General features: G+C 42.2%; 1 protein-coding gene across 3 annotated transcripts in view; it reads right to left on the bottom strand.

Annotated features, from left to right (window-relative positions):
• Positions 1-26,878, bottom strand: part of LOC137432928 (noelin) — a 203,956-nt gene that overhangs the window by 59,988 nt on the left and 117,090 nt on the right. For 2 of the 3 annotated variants that reach the window (XM_078783741.1, XM_078783739.1), the window contains exon 4: positions 25,717-25,936. In XM_078783741.1, the coding sequence (XP_078639867.1) occupies positions 25,717-25,936 (220 nt within the window). The remainder of the gene's footprint in view (positions 1-25,716; positions 25,937-26,878) is intronic. The other variant, XM_078783740.1, reaches the window with a different exon arrangement.

The following is a 26,878-nucleotide window of genomic DNA, read 5'->3' as shown; positions in this document are numbered from 1 at the left end:
ATCTGCTTGAAAATCAGCAAACATGGCCTCTTTAAACAAGAAGGTGCAAAAACAGATCCTTGCAACTACAGACCAATCATCCTGCTCCCAATAATCAGCAAGGTCATGGAATCCATCATCGCTTCTGACATCATATCCTTCCTTTTCTCCAATTGCTTGATCTCGGATCATCAATTTGGTTTCAAATCCGGCCATTCTACTCTGGACATGCTGCTTCTGCTGTCTCAACAATGGATGGAGGTCCTGAATGCCAAACAGGAAATCAGAGTTGTCTCCCTTGACATATCACATGCCTTCGATACGGTCTGGCACCCAGCTCTGCTCACCAAACTCTCCTCTGATGGTATCCATGGAAATCTCCACGCATGGCTTGCGGACTTCCTCTCTGGTCATAGTCAACATGTGGCCCTGAATGTTTTTCTCTCATCTCCCCTTCCTGTTCAGGCTGGAGTTCCCCAAGGTGGTGTTCTGGGCCCTGTGCTATTTCTGGTCTTCATCAACAATCTTTCCGACTCTCTGGAAAATCCTCTCTAACCCTTTGCTGATGACTCCACTCTATGCCGCTCCATACCCCATCCCTCAGATCGGCAGTCTGCAGCCTCCTCACTCTTTGCAGACCTGGACGAAATAATAGACTGGTCAAACAAGTGGAACATGTCTTTCAATCCTGACAAATCTCACACTCTTGCTATGTCTCTCCGAAAAGACCGACTGGACAACCCTCCAATCTATTTTTTCAACAATCTTCTTCAAGAAGTTCTGTCGCTCAAGCTTTTGGGTCTCACTATCTGCCATGATCTTTCTTGGGAAAACCACATTTCGAAGCTGGCCTCCAAAGCCAGTCGCCGACTGGGCATCCTCCGTCGTGCGAAGTACTTCCTTGGCACACCTGAGCTCCTCACCACATACAAGGCTTTCATCCGCAGCTCAATGGAATACTGTTCTTCCCTCTGGGCCGGTGCTCCTGCCTCACACCTAGCTCGGCTTCACGCTGTTGAAACCAAAGCTTTCAGAATCATTGGAATCTCCTGCAATGAAGCTGATTCTGAGGGCATTTCTCTCTCTCACCGCCGGCAGGTTGGTGGTCTTTCTGTCTTCTACCGACTCCTCTCCGGCCTTGCTCCCCCAGCTCTCTCTGTACTTTGTCCCCCAAATATTCCGACAGGTCGCACAAGATCTGCCAGCAACCCTCTTCTGGTGAAACTGCCAAAATCAAGACTCGCTGCTCACCTTCACTCCTCTTTTCACCCGCCTCTGGAACAAGCTCCCACACTCTCTTCAATCCCACTTCTCCCTCCAGGTCTTTAAAACAGCTGTTCACCACCATTTCTTATCTTCCCCCATCCAAAACCTTGATCTTTTCTACCCCCGTTAATTCACCCCAGATCCACTTTTTTAAAATACCGACTTCTTTCCTGGAAGTCCTAGCAGTGTCCACGTGTTTTTTTTTTAACCTCCCCCACCCCCCTTCCCATGCCTCTTCCCCCCAAGCCTTCTCCCTCCCACAGATCTCCCGATGTCCCTGCTCCCCATTTTGTTCTCCCGCTCCCTTTATCATATGTTTTATGTGTCCGTTTGTCTTTTTTGTTATCAATGTTAGCTCTTACACGAGCCTCGACCTTGTATACAAAAAACAAACAAACAAAAAAACTGTATGCTGTTCTGCATTGTTTGGGGAGGAGGGAGGGGTGAAATTTCGATTCAAGTTTGGAGAGTCCATTTCTACTTTTGCTGTATTGTTCCAATACTTTTGGGAATTTTCTAATTCTAATGTACCATACTCTATTGCAGAGCCTCGGAAGCAATCTTGGCAAGAGTTATACTGGGTGATTCGCCATTACCTTCCCAGCAGTAGTCAGGTAAGCAATTTGGAATTTCTCCAGGATGCCTGCGACAGCTCGCCTACTCTTCGTCGGGATGGCATCAACTAATGTCGGAACACGGGATGCCCAGTTTAACGTCCATCCCAGGGATGGCCACACGCATTGATGAATCACCTTGCAAGAGAAACATCGGGATGACAGTTTTTAGCTGGGTTGTGATTCAACCCCCAGGTTAGACTGTGTGCATACCTCAAGGTCACCAGATCAGCCCACTTTTGGTAATACAGCATCTAAACTAAAACGGCACTCAGGAGAGAGCATACCTCTGCCAGGTGAACAGTTGACGTTTTGTATCCCAGAGTGGACCAGAAAATCACAATAGAGAATCACAGTTAATCAAAATCATCCGTCCACAACTTTTTGAGATATCCTGCTATATATCGTTTTTGGAGTTTCGCCAAATGGTGAAGAATCACTTAAAAAATTATACTAGCTGGATCCGGATCTTCACCGAAATTGAATCGAATCGTCCTTGTCACACACACAACCTGTCGACCAAGTTTCGTCCAAATCCGTCCATAATTTTTGAGATGTCCTGCTATATGTTGGTTTTAGCCCTATTACTCAATGGTGAAGAATCACTTGTAAAAATTATCGTAGCCGGATCCGAATCTTCACCAAAATATAATCCTTTCGTCCTTGTGACATACGCTACATCTCTGCCAAATGTTGTCCGAATCCGTCCACAACGTTTTGAGATATCTTGTTCACAAACAGACAGAAAGATAGGGGTGAAAGCATAACCTCCATCCACCATTGGTGGCGGAGGTAATAATTTAAGTGCAATAATTGAATTATTTATTTGCTTCTTGGTAATTAAGGAGCCTGGTGTTGGCTTAGCGGTTGGGGTGCAGGCTTGGGATCCAAGGATCCTGAGTTCGAAATCCCGGTTGATCGCTGAATTAACACCGCGGGGGTTGACTCAGCCTGTCATCCTTCCGAGGTCGGCAAATTGAGTACCAGCTTGCTAGGATGAACCACGATTTAGAATAGGTACACCGTACTCTTGCGCATCGTAAGAGGCGACCAAGGGTTGGCATCAGGAAGGACATCCGGCCATAGAAAAAACATTGCTTCAAACAGGGAACCATGATTGTCATGGGGCCCGCAAGGCTAACCCCTGCTCTAGCGGGGAAAAATGGCCTTAAAACGATCATTCATTCATCATTTCATTCTTCTTGGTAATTAACCATGTTGGAAACACTGACTGAAAAACTGACTGTTCAGTTGGAAACAGTTTGGTACGGACAAGCACCAGCACCGTTACTCTTTCTTCAGATAACCGAACGTTGAATGTCCAGTCATTCTCGAGTTTGTTCAAGCGATAATACCAACTGCCATTTTTAACTGGATCATCATGTGATTAATAAAATCCTCGGCCTCAACTAGAATACTCAGCATCGGGTTTGGATGATACAAAAATATAATGTCGAGAAGCACCACGGTGACGTGGAATCAAAATGGCCTGACCAGGAAGTCGTGCAGGATCCTCGGGCCTTGTTTCACATCTTGTGTCGGGCGGCAAGAAAGTTGGATTCTGATGAAACCTCGAGGCTCTTAGCGAAGCATTTCCCTTTCCGAACATGGCTTCCAATTTGGTGCATGCGAACTGGACCGCAAACCGAGCAAGCTGTCCAGGACACGCACGCACTTCGATTGAGGCCTTGCGATTGAGGCCTTGCAAAATCGCAGGTCGACATCATCCATTTTAGTTTACCTTACAAAGGTGTTGCTATGACTTAATCTATGACTGTTATAAATAAACAATTCCCCCACCCCCCCAGGAATTCCCCAACAGGATACTCACTGTTCCCCTTCCCTTGCCTCCTCCCCCCAAGCCCTCCCCCTTCCACAGATCTCCAGTCCCGATGTCCCTGCTCTCAAATGTTGTACTTGTGTGCTTCCCTCTCTCTCCCCATCTTGTTCTCCCGCTCCCTCTATCGTATGTTTTATGTGTCAGTTTTTTTTTTTTGTGATCAATGTTAGCTCTTACACGAGCCTCGATCTTGAATCCAAAAAAACCAAAAAAAAAAAAACATGGATGGTCATTTCACCAAACGCTAAAGTTATCCTTTGCTATGGTAAATTGATTACTGCTGTAATGAAATCTACCAGTTAGTCATTCTTCACTGGAGCAGCAGTTCCAATCAAATAAAGGTCATAGTGCAGAAAAGTGGGCAACCTCACACTAGACCCATAAAAAGGGTGTTCACACTTGTTAAGGTTATGAAGAGAAAAAACAACTTTTTGAAAAGACAAAAAACAACCATGGGTTCTTCATCACATCCACAAACCTAACCAGATGGCTTGCATCATGATGCAAAACTAATTCTTACTGGCATTGCAACAGCCGCAATCAGCAATCACATTAAATTGCTTTTTTCTATCTTTAGGAGTCAGCTTCCTGGGATGAAGCCTTCCGGTATGACTTCCGGTATGCCAGATACCTCTTCCCTCCCTCCCCTAACTTAATCAGATAATGTCCTCTCTTCTTACCTCTGCTCTCCCCACACGCTAAATCCTCCCTTCTCTATCCATTAACATACCCACTTCTTTTCCTTTTCTCAACTTGCAGCCCTTCAACAAAACATGGATGAATGGAGAACCTGTGATGCAGTATGTGCCACGTACAATGACAAACGAGGGTGCTGGGATGAACTTAAACTTTGATTTGTGCAATTAAGTAATTATCAATTTAGGAATTCAAACTTGAAACTCTGTCACTACTCTCAGTTCAGTATAATCAGGTTCACAATGTTTTTTCGTTCAAAATTTTGGTAGATTAGCAAAACTATACATTTTTGGAATATTCAGAGCATGAGGAATCCAAAAATTAATGTTGGCATTTGCGTAGACACCTTTGCGAAAATGACACTCAGCACAGTGATGAAGATCTGTAAAAGCATATTCCTGAACGGTGTAGATCTAGTAGATCCTGTGTATAGGACTTATAGTTCAATCTGATACTACCTATAACTTCCTATAACAACCTATAACTTCAAAGGACTTGCAATATCATGTATTATGTAATACAGTTATATCACAAATCTAAAGACAATGGTTTTCAATTACCTTTGTTTGTTGCTTTTCTATAATCCTGAGCACTATTTTGAGGCCTTTATTGGATTCCTTGACCCAGAAAACATAGGATTAGCATATTTAATTAAGTCTCTAGGTTGACTAGAAGCCGAGATCATGCAAAATATGTATTTTATGGTGGCCATTTTCAAAATCCAAAATGGCGGCCATGCAGGTGTCTGTGCAAATGCCAACATTGATTTTCGGATTCTCCATGCTCTGATGATTCCAAAAATGTACAGGTTTGCTAATCCCAAAATTTTGAAAGAAATTATATTTGTTAACATAGTGAACCTGACTAGTAGAAATCACAACAAACTTTGTTCGACATTCAAACACGTCATTGGCATGCATTTTATTAATATCCTCAGCAATTGCAAATATACTTTTGCAGTTTTATTTCCAAATGAGGATACTCACTTCCGGTTTTGTGCCACCAGATCCGTTGTGTTTTATTGCTGTACTATCGTCCGCTTTGCTGATTGTGTTTTCATACGATTTTCCAGTTTAAAATTGTACCGTGTTGTGCTGTATTGTCGAATGTGTGTCCCTGTTAAAGTCCCGACTACCCGTCGAGGACTCAACTTATTGGCCTGTTCCTTCTGTTTCCACACTCCCCCCCCCCCCCCCCTCCTTCTACATTCTTCGTTTTCGCTCCTTTCCTTCGAACTATTTTCATTTCTGATCCCTCAGCGTATCCTTTATCCCTTCTCACTTCAAAAAAATACAAAAAAACAAAAAACTCTTCTTTGCTCCGAAAACCCACCATAAATCAAAAAAACAAAAAAACAGAAATCAATCTACTGTACACATGGCTCTTCATTCCCTATCCCTTCTCTTTTTCAAAATGCCAAAACTGAATCTTCACTGAATAAAATGTTTCTTCCTTCAAAAATCGTTAACACCATAAAAAAACAAATTTTTTAAAAACATTTTAAAGTTTTTAATAAATTTATTTGTAATTTAAAAACAAAAATGTCAATTTTTTTTTTGAAATTTTCCCATGCACCATTTAAAAACAAATGGTATTCATAGAACACTTACCCTGCGCAGTCAACTTGTTGTGAGCCAACTCTTCTGTTTTTGAACATTTTTTTTCTTTGATACAATATGGCTGCCAGACCACGTGAGCGATGACATCATAAATTTATATTCTTTAATATAATTGTTGTATCGATCACGCTCAATACATTTCAAACTGATCAGACTAAGCGTTGTCCCTGTCGAATTATGATGCCATAATTATGGCACCAATGACGTCATCGTTAACAATACCGATTCCCCATATAGAGTTCTTTACAATGAGCTACGTTTCGATTTTTTCCATGCAGCGGTTTTGGAGATATAGAGGTGCAACATTTTTCGGTTTTTCCAAGATGGCGCCTATACCACATGACCTATGACGTCATTATGATCATTAAAATATATTCTACAGGAGGCGGTTTTTCTATGGTGAAAATTTCGTGCCCATCAGACCAACAGTTTCTGAGAAAAAAAAATTCACAATGATCGGATAAGTGTACTTGTCGAATTATGACGTCATAATTAAGGCACCGATGACATCACCATCAACATATCTTATTCCCCATGGTGAGTAGTTGACAATGAGCCATGGTTCAATTTTTTCCATTGAGCGGTTTGGGAGATATAGAGGTGTAACGTCTTTCCAAGATGGCGTCCGTACCACGTGACATATGACGTCATAATTATGAATAAAAAAATTATACAGATGGAGTCGCTTCTATGGTAAAATTTCGTGTCAATCGGACCAACGGTTGCCAAGAAAACGAATTTTTCAAATGCAGACACATACCGGCACACACACGTATGGCATATGGCACACGGCACATGGCACACGTACGCAGTTGAATACTTAACCGTGCTTTTCGCTTCGCGAGCGCAGGGTAAAAAGAAAAACGGTACTCTGTGGCGCATACATCCACCAGGATGAACACTTACGCTTTGTATCCCACTGATGGGCCGGATCTGTATCCGGACATTCACCAAATTCTTATTGGCTTGGTCTTGTCACCTACTCAACTCATTCACCAAGTTTCGTCTGAATCCATCCACAACGTTTTGAAACATCATGCTACGTATCGTTTTTGGTCCTATCTTTCAATGTTGAAGAATCACTTAAAAATTCTTATATCCGGATCTTCACCAAAATGGAATCAATTCGTCCTTGTCACACACCCAACCTGTCCACCACATTTCGTCAGAATCTGTGCATAACCTTTTGAGATAACCTGGTCACAGACAGACAGGGGTGAAAACATAACCTCTGTCCAGTTTTGGTGGCGGAGGTAAAAATTCTTACATTTTTTAAACAAATGCCTCACTCTCCTTACTACTCCATCAGGAACAACCCATGAAGTATCCTTCATCATCACGATCTCTTCCTCTTCGTTTTCAGAGGGCTTATTTCCCAAAACATTTTCACTCCTAAAAGCTTACTTCACCTGCCTTCCTCTTGTACCTAAAGCTCCACGTTCTTCCATACCTTCAATGGAAAACATATTTTTACCACCCCTCCCATGAAGCCTGTTCTGCCCTCTCCTGAGAAGTCAATTTTACAGAGGCTATGTGCCCACTACAATCAATTCACCATCACATCCATTAATGGTGGCAAACCCCTCCAGGTCAGTATCCTCCCTACTCTCAGCTTTCCCTTCATCCCGTACCAGCTCGGCTTCCCCCAGACCCCTGCCCTACCCCCTTGCACCCTCCCAGGCTTTCCCGCTTGCTCTGCACCCTCACAACTGAAAATGAGATGTCCTAAAAACATACTATGGTGCTCTTGAACATCATATTTCTGGTTCACCATATAATTTGCCCAAGTCATCTTCCATTTGCTTGACAGTCAGCCATCATCACTGCATTACATAAAAGGTGCAAAAATGATCCCCTTAACTACAGACCTATCAGCTTACTGCCAATCATCAACAAGGTCATGGAATCCATCATTGCAGTTGATATAAAATCCTTCCTTTTCTCCAATGACTTCATCTCAGATTATCAATTCGGATTCAGACCAGTTGAGTCCACCTTGGACATGCTGCTTCTGGTCACCCAACAATGGACGAGCTTGGACTTTGTATAAAAAACGTGTATGTGGGCTAAACTCAACAGTGGATGACGACAACAATAGGAGCCGTTATTGTGTGCTATGGAACATCCGCCCTCGATAGAAGAAAGAGGCACAATAGAATTGCATCTTCTCTACCACGAGGCTTCACCAGTTACCCACAATCCATCAACACAAATATTTTTGAATAATGACTCATAAATCAATCAATAACGTTAGGTTTGTCATGCTGTGTTATTCCACTGTTCTGACGCAACATGCTTCGTTGTGGAAGAGACTATATCGTATTCTACAAACATTCCTGACCATTCTCCCACTCTCCTCACCACCCTCATTACCAAGCAGAAAGCTCGTAGCTCTCCACCACCTTTAGAGGCCATTTTTCCCCGCAAAGCGGGTGTTGGCCTTTTTCGGGAACCGTGGTTGTTGTTGTTTTTTGGTCCCCTTTTTGAAGCAATGTTTTACGGCCGGATGCCCTTCCTGCCACCAACCCTTATTGTCGCCTTTTACGACAAGCAGGGAATTTATTTTTTATTAATGACTCATAATCAAGATGCATTACCACATCACAACTGAGATGCATCATCACATTTTCCTTCAACGCAACCAAATCAGCTACTGATGAAATATATGACGAAGCCTCTTTCAGTCTTTCTTCCTCATATGTGGATCTTACCTGGTGCACAAATGGCTAATTTCTGGCCAAAATGCATAGTTGACAATTGCAAACAGGTTGAACTTTGTACAAACACCTGGCCTGATGTAGACGTGCCACCATGAAGAAATGGTCTGGCAATTACCTTTCCCTTTCCCAAATTTTGTGACCTCTTAAACAATCCTGATTATACGGAGTAACAGACAGGCTTTTTAAAGTGTAGTTTTGCTTCATGAAGACCAGAACCCCATGGAATATGGGAAACTCGCTGAATTAGACAAGCTCGTGTTTACACCGAGCAAGATGTGTCGTGAAATAGTTGAAAAGAAAACGTTAGGTTTGTCATGCTGTGTTATTCCACTGTTCCGACGCAACATGCTTCGTTGTGGAAGAGACTATATCGTATTCTACAAACATTCCTGACCATTCTCCCACTCTCCTCACCACCCTCATTACCAAGCAGAAAGCTCGTAATTAAAATCTATTTTCTTCAAAACACACTCAAGCAAAAATGCTGACATTTCTATTTGTTAAAACCGCTCGGCTACTTAAACCATCATCATATGATCAACGTGCGGAGACACAGCGTTCGCATCTCCATGGCCGTGCCTTGAATTTCTGAGATACAAGTTGGTGCAAATACTTCTCTGGAAAAATGAGAGAAAAGTACAATCTGCCATGCTTTTAATATATATATATATATATCATTCAAAAGGAAAGACGAACAAATGATACAATCATCAAAAGAGTCATGCTCCGCAAAGAGGGCAGAATTGTTGATTTGAACCATGTGACCTTGAGATGCTTTTCCATTATCTGCTTGCAGTGGAACATGCAGAGGCATTCTGACAGGCTTGTTTGGAAAGGTCCACCTTCATATTGCAGGGCCTGTCAGGCAGTACAGCCTTCCTTGTTTTCGGAAATCTAAAACGTGGTCCAAATTTCAATGGCAAGGTGAATAGCAATGTCCGGCATCATATTTGCTTGTACTTGGTACTCATTATGGATAACTAGGGGAGTCTTTGCACATATATATATATACAGACTTGGCATTTAATATGGATTTTTTTTTTCTTGACTTAGGTTTACTTTCTTAACTCAGTGTATCAATCTGGTGAGTTTCTTTTACACTTTGGTGTGATTTATTTGTTAAAAGAACCATGTCACTGATTCTCTGTCGCAGCAAGAAGTCAACAACAGGATTATATCACAGGTGGCGTGGCAAAATGTACGGACAGGTGCATTTGACGATTGGCTTCACAGTCGGGTATACAAGGGTTGTTGCATTCTGTATTAGTGGAAAACAACTGCTGCACGTCTCCAAAAGTTATTGCCGCTTCCTCTGGAGATGGTCTGTCAACTCAACAATGCTGTTTGTCATGGAGTGGTGGCTTTACGAAATTACAGCATGAAACAGCATGCTATTGCTCGGCAGTATGGCATGACTCAAGGTCAGGTGTCAAAGATCCTGAAACGAAATGCTCAGAGGGGTGTCCCTACTCCAATACCGAGGCCAGGACGTCCCAGCAGAACCACAAGGAGGGATGATCGCCAGCTGCACCGGTTAGTCCGCAATGGCCGTACCAAGTCAGCTAATCGGCTTAGGGCTGAGTGGCAGCAACTGACAAATGTGCCTGTATCCAGAAGGCGAGTCAACCAACGACTGGTTCAAGAAAGCTATCGTGCCAGTCGTCCCCTGAGAAAGCCACGCCTGACCAGACAACACAGCCAGTGCCGATTGCAGTGGGCCAGAGAGCACCGTCAATGGCAGCCAGGACACTGGAATCACATGACCTTCAGTGACGAGTCTAGATTTCTGGTCTATCGTCAAGATGGCCGCGTCCGAGTGTGCAGACAAGTGCATGAAGCCTACAACAAAGATTGTATAGTGCCAGGAGTCCAGGCTGGAGGTGGTGGGGTGACCGTTTGGGCTGCTTTTCATGCAGGGGGCCAAACTGACCTGGTTTTTCTGAATGGAAACCTGAACCAGTTCAAGTACAGGGCCATTCTGGAAGAAACATTGCTTCCATGTGCTCGTGCAGCCTTTCGAGGAAACTTTGTCTTCCAAGATGACAATGCATGGCCTCATCGTGCTCGCATGATCCAACACTTTCTTGCTGACCGTGGTGTAGAGCATATGGAGTGGCCTGCCATGTCCCCGGATATGAATCCGAGAGAGAACTTGTGGGCAGAATTAACGCGTCAAATCGACCACTTGGACCAGCAGCCAACCTCTGTGCGTGAATTTCAGCAGGCTATTGTAACTGCATGGCAAGTGATTCCTGTCCAAACCTTGGCAAATCTCGTGAACAGCATGCCTCAACGTGTATGGGCTCTCCTGAATGCTTGTGGGGGTTACACGAAGTACTGAACTGTAATTTTACTGTCGGTAATCCCAGTCGTAATTTAACTTTTGTTTTTGTTAAAAAAAATTTTGGCTAATGTACAAAATAAAGAGATACTTCTGGAAAACGCACAGAAGTTTAACACAGTACTGTCCATGAATTGAGTTCGATATCAGTTTACATCACTTTGAAGGATCAATTTATTTGTTTCAAAACGTCAAATGTGGTTTTTGTTTCTTTTAAAGGTCACATTAACAAAATCTAGAATAATTTCAACATAATTCCAATGAACTTTTGGTTCCAAGACATCTTGAAAAGTAAGTTCACCCCCACAAAAAAAAATATTCCAAATTAAATGCCAAATCTGTATATACAGACTTGGCATTTAATAAGGAATATTTTTTCTGGCGGTGAACTTACTTTTCAAGATGTCTTAGAACCAAAAGTTCATTGGAATTATGTTGAAATTATTCTAGATTTTGTTAATGTGACCTGTAAAAGAAACAAAAACCACATTTGACATTTCGAAACAAATAAATTGATCCTTGAAAGTGATGTAAATTGATATCAAACTCAATTCATGGACAGTACTGTGTTAAACTTCTGTATGTTTTCCAGAATTATCTCTTTATTTTGCACATTAGCCAAAATTTTTTTTAACAAAAACAAAAGTTAAATTACGACTGGGATTACAGACAGTAAAATTACAGTTCAGTTACTTCGTGTAACCCCCACGAGCATTCAGGAGAGCATGTACACGTTGAGGTATGCTGTTCACGTGATTTGCCAAGGTTTGGACAGGAATCGCTTGCCATGCAGTGACAATAGCCTGCTGCAATTCACGCACAGAGGTCGGCTGCTGGTCCAAGTGGTCCATTTGACACGTTAATTCTGCCCACAAGTTCTCTATCGGATTCATATCCGGGGACATGGCAGGCCACTCCATATGCTCTACACCATGGTCAGCAAGAAAGTGTTGGATCATGCGAGCTCGATGAGGCCGTGCATTGTCATCTTGGAAGACAAAGTTTCCTCGAAAGGCTGCACGAGCAAATGGAAGCAATGTTTCTTCCAGAATGGCCCTGTACTTGAACTGGTTCAGGTTTCCATTCAGAACAACTAGGTCAGTTTTGCCCCCTGCATGAAAAGCAGCCCAAACGGTCACGCCCCACCTCCAGCTTGGACTCTTGGCACTATACAATCTTTGTTGTAAGCTTCATGCATTTGTCTGCGCACTCGGACGTGGCCATCTTGACGATAGACCAGAAATCTAGACTCGCCACTGAAGGTCACGTGATTCCAGTGTCCTGGCTGCCATTGACGGTGCTCTCTGGCCCACTGCAATCAGCGCTGGCGGTGTTGTCTGGTCAGGCGTGGCTTTCTCAGGGGATGCCTGGCACGATAGCCTGCTTGAACCAGTGGTTGGTTGACTAGCCTTCTGGATACAGGCACATTTGTCAGCTGCTGCCACTCAGCCCTAAGCCGATTAGCTGACTTGGTACGGCCATTGCGGACTAACTGGTGCAGCTGGCGATCATCCCTTCTTGTGGTTCTGTGGGGACGTCCTGGCCTCGGTATTGGAGTAGGGACACCCCTCTGAGTTCAACTTCCGTCGAACTTGGGGCCGACTCAGAAGAAGACCTTTGTTGGTCGAAAGCTTGTCAAAAATTAAAGATCGAAGTCCTGAAGCTACGTCCGCGTCTGATTTAATCTCCCGATTATTTAGTCAATGCAAATGAGACGCCCTGCTCGTGCTGTGGAGTTTCTACTATTTCTCACAGTTTTATATATATATATATATATATATATATATATATATATATATATATATATATATATATATATATATATGTATATATATACAGTCACGTGAAAAAGTAAGTACACCCCATGTAAAGTTTTGACTTTTTCAACATATTTCAACATACAGCTGTTTGATCTTCATTTCAACAATATTGATAGATAAAGGTAATATAATATAACAAATATCATGAAACATTTACATTTTGTCGTCCATTGTATAATTTAAAGAAACATAAATGCAAATTTCGCATGTGGAAAAAGTAAGTACACCCCTGCATTTATCACTACAAATACCTAAAATTAGAATCAGGTGCACCAGCTCAGGTGCAAATGATTAGAACATCGTTAGAGAGGATCTTGGAGGAACCTGTCTTATTTAAACCTCAGACATTTCGTTTGGTTTGCTCTTTGTTGTTGAGTGTGTGGCGTCACCATGCCTAGATCAAAAGAGCACTCTGAGGCCTTCAGAAAGAAGGTTAGAGATGCCTACGAGTCTGGGAAGGGATTTAAAAAGATCTCCAAACAATTTGAAATCAATCATTCGACTGTCCGGAAGATCATCTACAAGTGGAGAAGATTCCAAACAACTGCCAACTTGTTCAGGCCAGGCCGCCCCAGCAAGTTCAGCCCGAGAGCAGACCGCAAGATGCTGAAAGAAATCTATAAGAATCCCAGAATGTCATCACGGGACCTACAGGTAGCTCTTGCCATTGTTGATGTCAAAGTGCACGAGTCTACCATTAGAAAGCGGCTGCACAAATTTGATCTACATGGGAGGTGTGCCAGGAGGAAACCTTTGCTGTCCAAAAAGAACATCAGGGCAAGACTAAAGTTTCCCAATGAACATCTCCGCAAAGACCAGCACTTCTGGAACAATGTGCTCTGGACAGGTGAGTCAAAGGTAGAGCTATTTGGCCACAGTTCCAGAAGACATGTTTGGCGAAAACCAAAGACAGCATTTGACCACAAGAACCTGATACCAACTGTAAAGCATGGTGGTGGAAATATTATGGTTTGGGGCAGCTTCGCTGCATCAGGGCCTGGGCAGCTCACCATCATTTAATCCACTATGAATTCTTGATTGTACCAGAGGGTGCTTGAGGATAATGTGAGGCCATCTGTCGGAAAGCTGAAGCTCAACCGAGGGTGGACCTTGTAACATGACAATGACCCTAAACATACCAGTAAATCCACCAAGGAATGGCTGAAAAGAAAGAAATGGAGGGTTCTGGAATAGCCAAGTCAAAGCCCGGAACTAAAAATCCCATCGAGATGTTGTGGGGGGATTTGAAACGAGCTGTGCATGCAAGAAACCCCTCAAACATCGCACAGCTGAAAGAATTCTGCATGGAGGAGTGGGCAAAAATTTCTCCCAGTCGATGTCAGAGACTGGTAGACAGTTATAAGAAACGCCGACTTGAGGTTGTTTCTGCCAAAGGGGGCAATACCACCTATTAGAGCCAAGGGTGTACTTACTTTTTCCACATGCGAAATTTGCATTCATGTTTATTTAAATTATACAATGGACTACAAAATGTAAATGTTTCATGATATTTGTTATATTATATCACCTTTATCTATCAATATTGTTGAAATGAAGATCAAATAGCTGTATGTTGAAATATGTTGAAAAAGTCAAAACTTTACATGGGGTGTCCTTACTTTTTCACGTGACTGTATATATATCAGAAATATGGAACATGCAACATCGCAGAGTATTCTTCAAACCACGGTCCACATGTCCATCTGGTTGAAATATCTCTAGAATGTAGATAATGTGTCATGATGCTCCAAACAATGCACACCTTTATGAGGAGTTCCGTCATTAGTTCCTCCATACCTATTAAAAAACTTAAGATCAAAGTCAGAGTCACAATAAACCTCGGGAAAAAGTGTTTAAAGTCATATAATGATGACCTTTGAGTAAAAAAAGATGGCATTAAAGTACAAGTGACTTGAACTTTACCTTTAAACCAGCTTTCAAACTGGAAATAGGGTTATTTAGCCTTCATTATTTTTGTATGCATCCTTTGGCTGATGGTTTCATCACAACTTGAGATCATGGTGCAGGTGATAGCTCGCCTACGCTTCGCAAAGGACACCGTGGGATCTTTAACATCCCATCCAGTGATGAATGCTTTAGCGGGGTTGGGATTTGAAACCAAGCCAGACAGCTTAGAGGTGAGCGTGACCCTGCCTGTGAAACACCATGATGACAGTGTATAGCTGGGTCATGATTAAAACCCAGGTCAGACAGCTCACAGGTGAGTATGATTACTTTTAGGCCATGTTGCCAGCCCAGGAACTTACCAACAGCATTGCCACTAATACAGAACATTTACTCATCAAAAGACAATGTTTGTCAAGCAGCATCACAACAGGTTATGTCAAAGAGGGGAAATGGTTGGTAGAAGGATGAATTGGTGGGTGAGGAGAGCGTGAGGGGGGGGGGGGGGGGCAGTTGGAAGTACCCCAGGAAGCATTGCAGGTAATGTGATATTTGAGTGATTACAAGCATAACATTTTAAAATATTCCAAATAAATAATTGCATCATGTAGACTACTACTTCTTGAATGGCCCCAATTATTACCACCTTCTGGTGGGGTTAGCAAGGGACGGGGAGGGTTTGTGGCACAAGTGCTTCATGAATCGGCTAGCTGGATCTGCAGAAGTTCGAGTGAAGGTCCCAGGAATTTACAATTTGTTCAGTGTGGCAACGATAACTTGCCTACTATTCGGAAATGATACTGTGGGAGTGAGATATTTAACGTCGACTAACAATGAGTGTCGCCCTGCATGTGAAGCATCAAGATGGACTTTTATAGCTGGGTCAAGATTAAAACCCAGTCTAGACAGCTAAAAGGTGAGTGGGCATACCTCTAGCCTAAACTGCCCACCCAATTCCTTAATCCAGAACCAACAATTATCAATTTTTGTTTCCGAGGCAGCAAGTGAGATAATAATAATAATAATTCATTTATTTTGTATAGCGCTTTTCAAGAAGCCCAAAGGCGCTTTGACAGAGTGCAAAACATAATGCATAACAATACATTAAAACAACAATTGCAAAAAGACAAGAATCAATAGGGAAATATTTAAAGCAAAAGGAGGGAGAAGGAGAAGAGATAGTCAGGGGTTAAATGCTGTGGGTTGAATGTTGAATCCAGTGTTGAACAGGTGGGTCTTTAGTGATGTTTTGAATGTGGTGAGTGAGGAGGAGTCTCTGATGGTGTGAGGTAGTGAGTTCCAGAGGGTGGGAGCAGCGATGGAGAAGGCCCTGTCCCCCCAGGATCTGAATTTGGTCCGGATGGGGGGGGGGGGGGTCAGGAGGTTGGTACCAGCAGAGCGCACTGACTGTATGGGTGTCACAGTGCATTATGCACACAAACTAACACTAAAAAGAACTAAACACAAAACATTATTTCATTTATTCCAGGAATGGTATCAACGGAAATAAAAAGTAGAGCAAAGTCGGCGTGCCATTGCAAATCCCCGGAAATAAAAATCACCTGAAGCAAAGTTGAAAGATGGAAAAACGTTCCACCAGGATTGACCCAATATCAAATTTTGAGTTGAATTTTTTTTTCTTCCTGTTTTGACCCTTGGGACTCCAAGTCACCACCCCCTGGGGCATGAACTTTGTCAAATTCCCAAAAGTCATTGCATATTTCATGTGTCCCCAAGTGTTGATTGTATATACAAAGTTTCGTAAAAGAATGTTTGGAAATGTGCCCCTAATTCCTTTTTCGGTATTTGAACTTTTGACCCCACCCCAGGGGGCAGGGCTAAAAATAATACAGTGTAACGACCAAGTTTGGTGAATTTATGCTCAACAGTTGAGGAGGATTAGTCCCTGGTGTTGGGCTAGTGGCTAGGGTGCCAGCTTAGGATAAACCAAGGATCCTGGGTTCGAATCCTGGTCGATCGCTGAATTAACACCAGGGGGGTTGACTCAGCCTGTCATCCTTCCGAGGTCGGCAAATTGAGTACCAGTACACTGGTAATTCCCTGTTTATCGTAAAAAGGCGACAAACAGGGTTGGCGGCAGGAAGGGCATCCGGCCGCAAAACATTGCTTCAAAAAGGGGACCAAAAAAACAACAACAACCACGGTCCCCGAAAAGGTCCAAACCCCGCTTTGTGGGGAAAAATGGCCTCTAAACGGTGGTGGTTAGTTGAGGAGGACATATCATGATGACAGACAGATGGACAGTGGGAGCCAATTACAACATCGCCCCGTTTTTTTCAAAAAGGCTGACGATAATCAAAGAAGTTAGGGTGAAATTATCAGAAATAGCCACCAAAAAATTAGTTTTGAATTGGGGAAGTTCACATCTCATAATAAGGTATGCAATAGCAGAGTCGGGATTAAAAGCATAGAAAAGTCTGTTTGGTTTCCAGAGTTAGAAATCATATTCGTAACTAAAATAGAATGAGTAATATCCGTCCAACATGCATTATTAATACATGCATGAACAAGCCGAACTGTATAATGCACCATTCATCTACGTAGAGGACAAGGAAAATAAATATTGAAACATAATGGAATATTTATGGTTGAGATGTCAGAGATTCCAACTGGGAAGTTGCTGAAATGAATGGAGATACAAGTCGTAGAATGTGAAATAAAAACTTCAAATTAATGTGATATTATATATTAGGTGGGTTCATTAACATCACCCCTCAACCTCCTCCCCTTTCGGTGAGGGCGAGACTACCGGAAGTAAGCTGTAACACGTGCACTTTTGTGGTTTGTTTTCAACGTATTGTCGTGCGACTCCGGTTAACACCAGAAGGCCGCGGATGGACCGAAACGGATTTAATGGAGGCGATAACCAATACGGATTCTGCTATATGTCGCGCAGAAGGAAGAAGGAAAATGGAGGCTGCGCAAGCGCTTAACGGCGGACACTCCGATCCTGTAGAGGCAATTAACTCAAGCGGGCACAGGTTTGAATGGGAAAGGAAAATAATACAAGTATTTATTCACAATAAGAATCGGGACAGGGAAACGCGACGATAAACCTAATTCCTAATCGGGACGTCCCCACACACACAGACCTCAAATACAAACGAGGGATAAGAATCACCAAAAGAAAAATGTTCGTTATGTTTGGGGGAAATGGGTAATGTAGTGTGCAGTCTTATCTGGTCTTGTCGTCTTGCAGTGTAACACGGCCCCGCTCGGCCCCGCTCGCGCGCCACCAGGCCCCGCTCCAAACCTCCCGCCGCTCACGAGGTCCGTGCACCAAGCTCCAAAGCACTGAGCACTGCTCCAAGCACAAGCACCGCTCCAAGCACCATGAGGTCCCACAGCAGGAAAAGCACCGCGCGTCCAACGCAGGCTAGCGGCTCCAAGCGAGGTCTATCTTTCCACACGATCGGCCTACCACGTCCCAGTCGGCTCTCCCGAAGCAAACGTGCAAAAAGCAAGCGAACTCCACTCGGGCTACGCAAGACGAAGCAGCGGATGTCCAAAAAGGCTAGCTGCGCAAACAAGAGCACGAACCACAAGAGACTCTCCAGACCAACTCAAATGGCGCAAGACTCGAAAATGGCGTTCGGCGCTCTCTTAAATAACCTTTTTGGTGACGTCAGCCTTGGCACGCTACCAACCAGCAACTTCCACCGAACCTTCCAGACTCGCGCCTCTCGCACTCGTTGGCTGGAGGTTCACGCCCAGCGTGCCGACCAATCACAGGACCGTAGCGTGGCGATAGCTCGTAGCATGTAGCGTGGTGATAGCGCGTGACACTCAATGTGGTTAGGCCTGTCGGAGGTGTAATTGGCGGCGGCCATCATCGGCGGTGCCCCGCCCTGGTTTCTTTGCCTGTTCCTTCCGAAGTCACTGTCAGGGAAGGGAGTCATTTAATGTTGCACTAAGGAGATCCTAACTAAGTGTCTACAGGTGTGCATTGCCATACGGGACAACGGTTTGGCTGACCAGATGAGACATACAGGGGCTTTATTCTTTAATCCCTACGCTACTTTTCACTCGAACATCCTGGTATGCTCACAAGTATACTCTTACCCGACAAAACGCCTAAACACACAGAACTTATTACAAGGTAGATTCCTTACCGCGACAGACGAAGCACGTTACCTACACAGATCTATCTGGCTCTACATATCACTACCCTACCGACATAACAGTATCCAATCACATGACTGTTGTCGTGAAGGGTGCACTAACCGGAAGTTACGTAGTTCCGCGGGCGCCTATTCTCAGATGTCACATGGAAAGATAAAACTCATTAAAAAAATATATACTATTGAGAAAAATAAGAAGAAAAGTGAGAAATACAAACTTCTCCAGCCTGTAAATACATCCTCTGAATATAACGTACAAAAAAAGAAAGATAGCCAATTGAACCATCATGACTGTGCTATATCTGCAAACCATCTTAACTATAATTTACCAAACTAGCAACGGTATCCACCCTATGGGCGGGGCTTCAATTGGGAAGCCCAAATGAAAAGGCAAAATATCAGAAATTAAAGGCTTTTTTATTTTAAACAAACAACAACAACAACAACAACATACATTTTAAGGCCATTTGCCCTGCTAGAGCGGGGGTTAGCCTAATTTTAAACGATTTTATTTTTTTATTTTAAATGATTCATATAAACATCCGTTGAATCATATCACAGGCAAATCATAAAAATCTAAACAGTACATGGCGCCCATTTTGAAAAAAGATTAAATTCTGCAAAAGGGAAGTGGCCGCCACACGTTTTTCTCAGACGCACGTTTATGTGTGAAGAGTGCGCACCGAATCTGTAACACGGAAGCAGCCGCTACACGTCTTTCTCAGTCGCTTTGCACACGCTGCCATGTTACTTCGGAGCCGCACGTTTATATAGGAAGAGTTTGTCAGGAGTCGATCTACTCTCTCCTGGTATGTAGAATAAACAGTATTTGTAGAATTTCAACAAAAGCCACATCACTGTTCATATCGGTAAATATTATTCCATTGTGTTTGGAAAAACTGGAAAATTGGAAAACTTGGAAAAATTGGAAAAACAATATAGCCTATTTTACTCCAGGGGGTCCGAGGATTACCCACCCAAAATATCGTTGCGATCTGTTCAGCCGTTTTTGCAGTACCTTCGAACGAACAGACAGACGGACGGACATTTCGTGAATTATAGTAAGATGTCTGTCTGTCCGTCTGTTCCCATGTACCGCAAAAACGGCTGAACCGATCGCAACGAAATTTTGGGTGGATAATCCTGGGACCCCCTGGAGTAAAATAGGCTATATTGTTTTTCCAATTTTCCAATTTCCAATTTTTCCAATTTTCCAATTTTCCAGTTTTTCCAAACACAATGGAATAATATTTACCGATATGAACAGTGATGTGGCTTTTATTGAAATTCTACAAATAGTTTAGATTTTTATGACTTGCATGTGATATGATTTAACGGATGTTTATATAAATCGTTTAAAATAAAAAAAAAGCCTTCAATTTCTGATATTTTGCCTTTTCATTTGGGCTTCCCAATGGAAGCCCCGCCCATAGGGCGGGTACCGTTGCTAGTTAACTTAATTTACCCATTTACTAGGTAATAAACCCATTACTACCATGGGCATTAGCTTTTAACATCTATTTCCCTTGTCATAATGAACTCACATATCCCATTTAACATTGAGGCAATCACAGATCGGCCTACTCTTTATGAGACAAACATTGGAATCTTTAATATCCGCAAATTAGGAAAGAACGAAAGTGAAGGTTAAGGCAGACAGCTGGCATTGTGTCCCCATCCAAGAGACTGTGTGATCCAAGATGCAGCACCCTCTGTCGCACCACAGCAGGATATCCGTTTATTTAACTTTGAATTTGACTCCCTTAGTTAAATCCCGAATAATAGGCAAGCAAACTTGTAACTAATCTATCCTTGTGTCCGTCGGCCTACAACATCCAACTGTCCAAGAGGATCTCCCATCTTAAGTACTCAAGTGAACTTCATTTTACTAACTTTCTGAAATTTAATGGGATCGGAGGTATTCGAGACATTAATTCCAATGTGAATAAGCTAATCTCACAGATATATTGATTACACTTACACATCGAGCTCTTTTTGATTGTAATACGCATGCAATGTTCAGGAGCCATCTCACCTGCCTGGAAATCCATTTTTTATTTAAGATCCGTTTCATTTGTAATGGAAATGTATGGTACTACCATCATGTTGTGTAATGATGGTGTTCATTGGACTTTGACTAAAAATATTATTTCACCAAGTGCTTTCTACTCGGCTCACTGTGCCTCGTACCAAAAATAGTGAGAAAAGTGCAATTTCATATACGTTGGTCATTCTCTGGTTCATGGCCCATCCAAAACCTTGATCTCTTCTACCCCCGTTAATTCACCCCAGATCCACTTTTTTTTATTTATCCCGACTTCTTTCTTTCCTGGAAGTTCTAGCAGTGTCCGTGTGTTTTATACCTTTCCCACCCCCCAACCCCCCATTCCCATGCCTCCTCCCCCCAAACCCTCTCCTCCCACAGATCTCCCGATGTCCCTGTTCTCTGCTGTTGTACTTGTGTGCTTCCCTCTCTCTCCCCATCTTGTCTCCCACTCCATTTTTTGTATGTTTTGTGTGTCCGATTGTCCTTTTTTGTGATTGATGTTAGTTCTTACACGAGCCTCGATCTTGTATACAAAACAAACCAAAAAAAAAAAAAACTATACGTCAGTATTCAATGAAACTGAACTATAAAGCAAAACACAGCAACAACAACAACAACACTAGCAGCAGCAATAGCAGTAACAACAGCAGCACTTTCTCAAAGCTCCACATTAGACACCGTTGACCAGGTGTGGCTTGGAGAATTTTATAAACTCAGGTATCCATTTGAAAGTCAAGTACCGTATTTAAAACGTGTTTAACGACAATTGCTCTAACAGTGTTTCTCATCTGTAACAGATGGCTGTGCTCGGGCATGTTAGTGCTGTGTAAAAATGGTGCTGAGGTAAACTTTTTCAAATTTACATGAACATTGCAAACTGGTGCGTTTTCTTTTTTTATGCCTCCGTTGACGAAGTCGCCAGAGGCGTTATGTCCGGCTGTCCGTCCGTCCGTCCGTCCGTCCGTCTGTCCGTCCATGATAGGTTTTCGTTACCACGATAACTTGAGAACGGCTGAAGGGAACCAAGTCAAACTTGGTGCAGGTATGTATAATGAGGTGAAGATGAACTTTTCAGATTTTGGGGTCACAAGGTCAAAGGTCAAAGGTCATGTTAGGTGAAAATCCTGTTAACGCGATAACTTGTGCACCAGCGATGGGATTCTGACCAAATTTGGTAGACTTATGTAGAATGATGTAAAGATGAACTGATTAGATTTTGTGGTCAAGAGGTCAAAGGTCAAAGTCTGTAATCGGTCTATAATTTGAGAACGACTGAAGTGATCCAATTTAATCTTGGTACGGGTATGCATAATGATGTAAGGTTTAACTGATTTAATTTCGGGGGCAAAGTTCAAAGGTCAAAGTACTAATAGGTCTATAACTTGAGAACAACTGAAGTGATCCAATTCAATCTTGGTACAGGTATGCATAATGATGTAAAGATTAACTGATTGGATTTTGTGGTCAAGAGGTCAAAGGTCAAAGTCCTAATAGGTCTATAACTTGAGAACAACTGAAGTGATCCAATTCAATCTTGGTACAGGTATGCATAATGATGTAAAGATTAACTGATTGGATTTTGTGGTCAAGAGGTCAAAGGTCAAAGTCCTAATAGGTCTATAACTTGAGAACAACTGAAGTGATCCAATTCAATCTTGGTACAGGTATGCATAATGATGTAAAGATTAACTGATTGGATTTTGTGGTCAAGAGGTCATAGGTCAAAGTCCTAATAGGTCTATAACTTGAGAACAACTGAAGTGATCCAATTCAATCTTGGTACAGGTATGCATAATGATGTAAAGATTAACTGATTGGATTTTGGGGGCAAAGTTCAAAAGTCAAAGTCCTAATAGGTCTATAACCTGAGAACAGCTGAAGTGATCCAATTCAAAGGAAGTGTCGTCCTAGTTTTTAACATGCTTTTACCCCATTACCTGAGGAAAAAGGAAGAGAACACAAGTTTTATTGCTTGAGTTGTGCTCTGGGATAGTGTATCATGATGGTGAGGTCACAGTGTGCTGAGATTGGAGAAATGACACACACACACACACACACACACACACACACACACACACACACACACACACACACACACTCACACACACACTCACACACACACACACACATCTTATAAAAGTCATTTTCTGTGTCTCTGTCGGTCTGTCTGTCTGCCTGTATGTCTGTCTGTCTGTATGTATGTCTATCTGTGTGTGAAACACCAATCACACCAAACTACTGCGGCAAATGCCACCAAAATTGGCACGTAGACCAAATTGGACCTCTTGTTGAACATCGACTCATTGGTTTTTTTGTTTGTTTTTAGACCATTGCTGATGATATCGCTAAATTAAATTCAAAATTATATTGTGCCGGCTTGTGGGTGTGGCCTCGATGTCACCCATTCCCGCCTCCTCCCAACGGCAAACCCGAGAACCATACCTTCTCCACCTCACACCTCCAAGCCCAAAACTGTGAGACTTGTGCGTTCAGGGTGGCAACGTCCCACTGGGATTCCTCCCAGTGAGGTGAGCTCTTTGCCCTGCTTCAATCCCATAGGAGTTCAGTATGGAACAACCCCTCCCCCTCTCGATTCCGCCATTTTGTGTTCTCTTGTCCAGACCTTTTCATCCATTCGACAAAGCTACCCATCTGCAGACAATGGCTTTGATATACATACTGTATATATATATATATATATATATATATATATAACAGCGTGTTACTGTGTGTGTATTACTGTGTGTGTGTTTCTGTGTGTTTGTGTGTGTGTGTGTGTGTGTTACTGTGTGTGTTACTGAAACTGAACAAAACTGAACGAAACTGTCAGCTGGAGGAGCAAAATAATGTCATTTTCTTACACGAATGGTTTATGATTTTGCAGAAGCATAGCCTGGTACTTCGTAAGCAGTTTGTGAGTGTAACTTCCATGGGATAGGGTGTCACTCCACTGCATCAGAGTCCACTGTACCTGCAATCTATTTTTAAAATTCCCTCTAGATAATGGATCCAGATTGCGTTCATCATATTCCCATCAGGAAGTGATGCATTGTTACCCGGCAACGCCGGATACTTTTGCTCGTGCATATATAAGAGAATGCACAACACCGTCAAGATTGACAGTAAACTTGTTCGGACGTCAAAAAAGATGCTTGGATATTCCCATGTCATGATGATGACAACTCCTTTTTGTTTTATTCAGATGCATAGGGCTGCCGAAGCAGTCTCTTGGCCATTGGGCACAATCCTGGATGGGTCATCACTCAGCCGCAGGATCAAGAGATCCATGTCATCAAGAGAGAGAGAGAGAGAAAAAAAACTTGTATAATAAAAATTATTAATCTCCTGCAAAGTTTTTACACTTTCATCTGCTTTTTGTCTGTTTTTTTGTCTGGTTTTTTTTTTTTTTTTTTTTTTCATGTCTTCACCAACCCAAACATTTTCAAATTGCTTGGGTCTGCCAAGCATTTAGTGGAATGCAAAATGATTTGAAGATTTGGCATACACAATAGGAAAAAACAAAACAAATATGCTTCTTATTTAAGTATTCAAATCAATAACTATTCCAATCAACAAATTAATCAACACCTCAGAATCATGGAAATCTTTACTTGACAAATTAATAGCCAATATTTGTGACACTGCAATAACTCGACGTAGGTCTCATGGATATGAGAGAGGTATGCACACTGGATAGCAAAGAGTTATATCTGAGCTGTCTAGTCTGGGTTTGAATTGCCAAGCTGAGACGGGTTTGTCTGTAGATCATCTGAGCTGTCTAGTCTGGGTTTGAATTACCAAGCTGAGATGGGTTTGTCTGTAGATCCTCTGAGCTTTCTAGTCTGGGTTTGAATTGCCAAGCTGAGACGGGTTTGTCTGTAGATCATCTGAGCTGTCTAGTCTGGGTTTGAATTACCAAGCTGAGATGGGTTTGTCTGTAGATCATCTGAGCTTTCTAGTCTGGGTTTGAATTGCCAAGCTGAGATGGGTTTGTCTGTAGATCCTCTGAGCTTTCTAGTCTGGGTTTGAATTGCCAAGCTGAGATGGGTTTGTCTGTAGATCATCTGAGTTTTCTAGTCTGGGTTTAAATTTCCAAGCTGAGATAGGCTTGTCTGTTGATCCTCAGCTGTCTCGTCTGAGTTTGACTTCCCAGGCGGAGACAGACATGGCCCTTGGTGAATAAAGCAGAATGTTACAAGATCCTCTAAGCTGTCTCGTCTGGGTTTGAATTTCCAAGCACAGATGGGCTAGTCTGTAGATCCTCTGAGCTGTTTAGTCTTCAACTCAGCTATAAACTATTACCCCGGTGTTTCACATGTAGGGAGAGGCATCACCACATCAACCATGGAACGACATTAAGCAAGAGGCCACGTCTGTAAGCACAGGTTGTTGGTGAAAGTTAGAGATCATGCGGTGTCTTTTGCAATGAGTAGGAAAATGATTTATAGACCCTAAACAAATCAAAAAAAATCCTGCGGAAATCACACTTGGTCAAGATTCTCGGACTGTTCAATTTTCTGCCAATTTCTGTAAACATACATGTTTGCTAAATGCGCTATCTAAGATCATAAGCAACCTTCGGAGCTTTAAAGCTTTATATTTCCCTCACACAAAATGTAAAACTTCTTTTCGAGCCTGCGGTGTAACACAACCCTTCCTTCGGGGCACTGTGCCATGAAGGAGACACCCAAATCGAACACACTGAAGGAAACATGAAGAGGTCTTACTGATTTTCTGCATGCACGTGTGGAGGCGAGATTCTAGGTCAAGGACCCGCCGCTGGAGCTCTTCGTAATCGTAGCCACCGATCTCGTCCTGGATTTGGGACAGCACGGCCGAGAGGTTCCGCAGCTCTTCCTTAAACTGCACAATCAGGCTCGTGTCGGCCTTGTACTGCTCAAGCACCGGGATGAGAGGTTCCAAGTCCTCCATCTTCTTCCGCATCTCCTGACAGGAATGGTATCATGTTAGCAAATTTTTCATCTTTACGAGCAATCAGATGATAACTTTTTATCCTGTAGTTTATTTTTTAGAGCATGATGGATATATAGGGGATATTGAACTAGCAAAATTACTGTATTGTATATCTTACTCATAAATAAAGTTCAGAAGGAAAAGTTTAAAAAATAACATTAAAACATCAGAGAATATAATGAAGAGAAATTGGATAAAATAATAGAAGATAAATGATTTTATACATTATATTATTGAAATCTGCACCAAATATTGTTCATCTTAATTGGACTCGACAGTAGAATTAATTATTTTTTTTCGCAATAAACGTAGTAAGCAGGCAGTGCACGAAGGGCATGAGGAATGACGCATTCACATTCATCCAAGAAAAGCTGTGTGTGTCTGTGTGTAAACACCGGGGTAATAGTTTTAAAAATAACATAAAAACATCAGAGAATATCATTAAGAGAAATTGGATAAAATAATAGAAGAGAATTTATTTTATACATTATATTATTGAAATCTGCACCAAATATTGTTCATCTCAATTGGACTCGACAGTAGAATTAATTATTTTTTTTCGCAATAAACGTAGTAAGCAGGCAGTGCACGAATGGCATGAGGAATGACGCATTCACATTCATCCAAGAAAAGCTGTGTGTGTCTTTGTGTAAACACCGGGGTAATAGTTTAAAAAATAACATAACAACATCAGAGAATATCATTGAGAAATTGCATAAAATAATAGAAGATAATTTATTTTATACATTATATTATTGAAATCTGCACCAAATATTGTTCATCTTAATTGGACTCGACAGTAGAATTAATTATTTTTTTTCGCAATAAACGTAGTAAGCAGGCAGTGCACGAATGGCATGAGGAATGACGCATTCACATTCATCCAAGAAAAGCTGTGTGTGTCTGTGTGTAAAC

Source organism: Myxine glutinosa, chromosome 8 (genome assembly GCF_964187855.1).
Source record: "Myxine glutinosa chromosome 8, kmMyxGlut1.1, whole genome shotgun sequence".
Taxonomy (NCBI): Eukaryota; Metazoa; Chordata; class Myxini; order Myxiniformes; family Myxinidae; genus Myxine; species Myxine glutinosa.
This window is presented reverse-complemented; position numbering and strand designations above follow the sequence as displayed.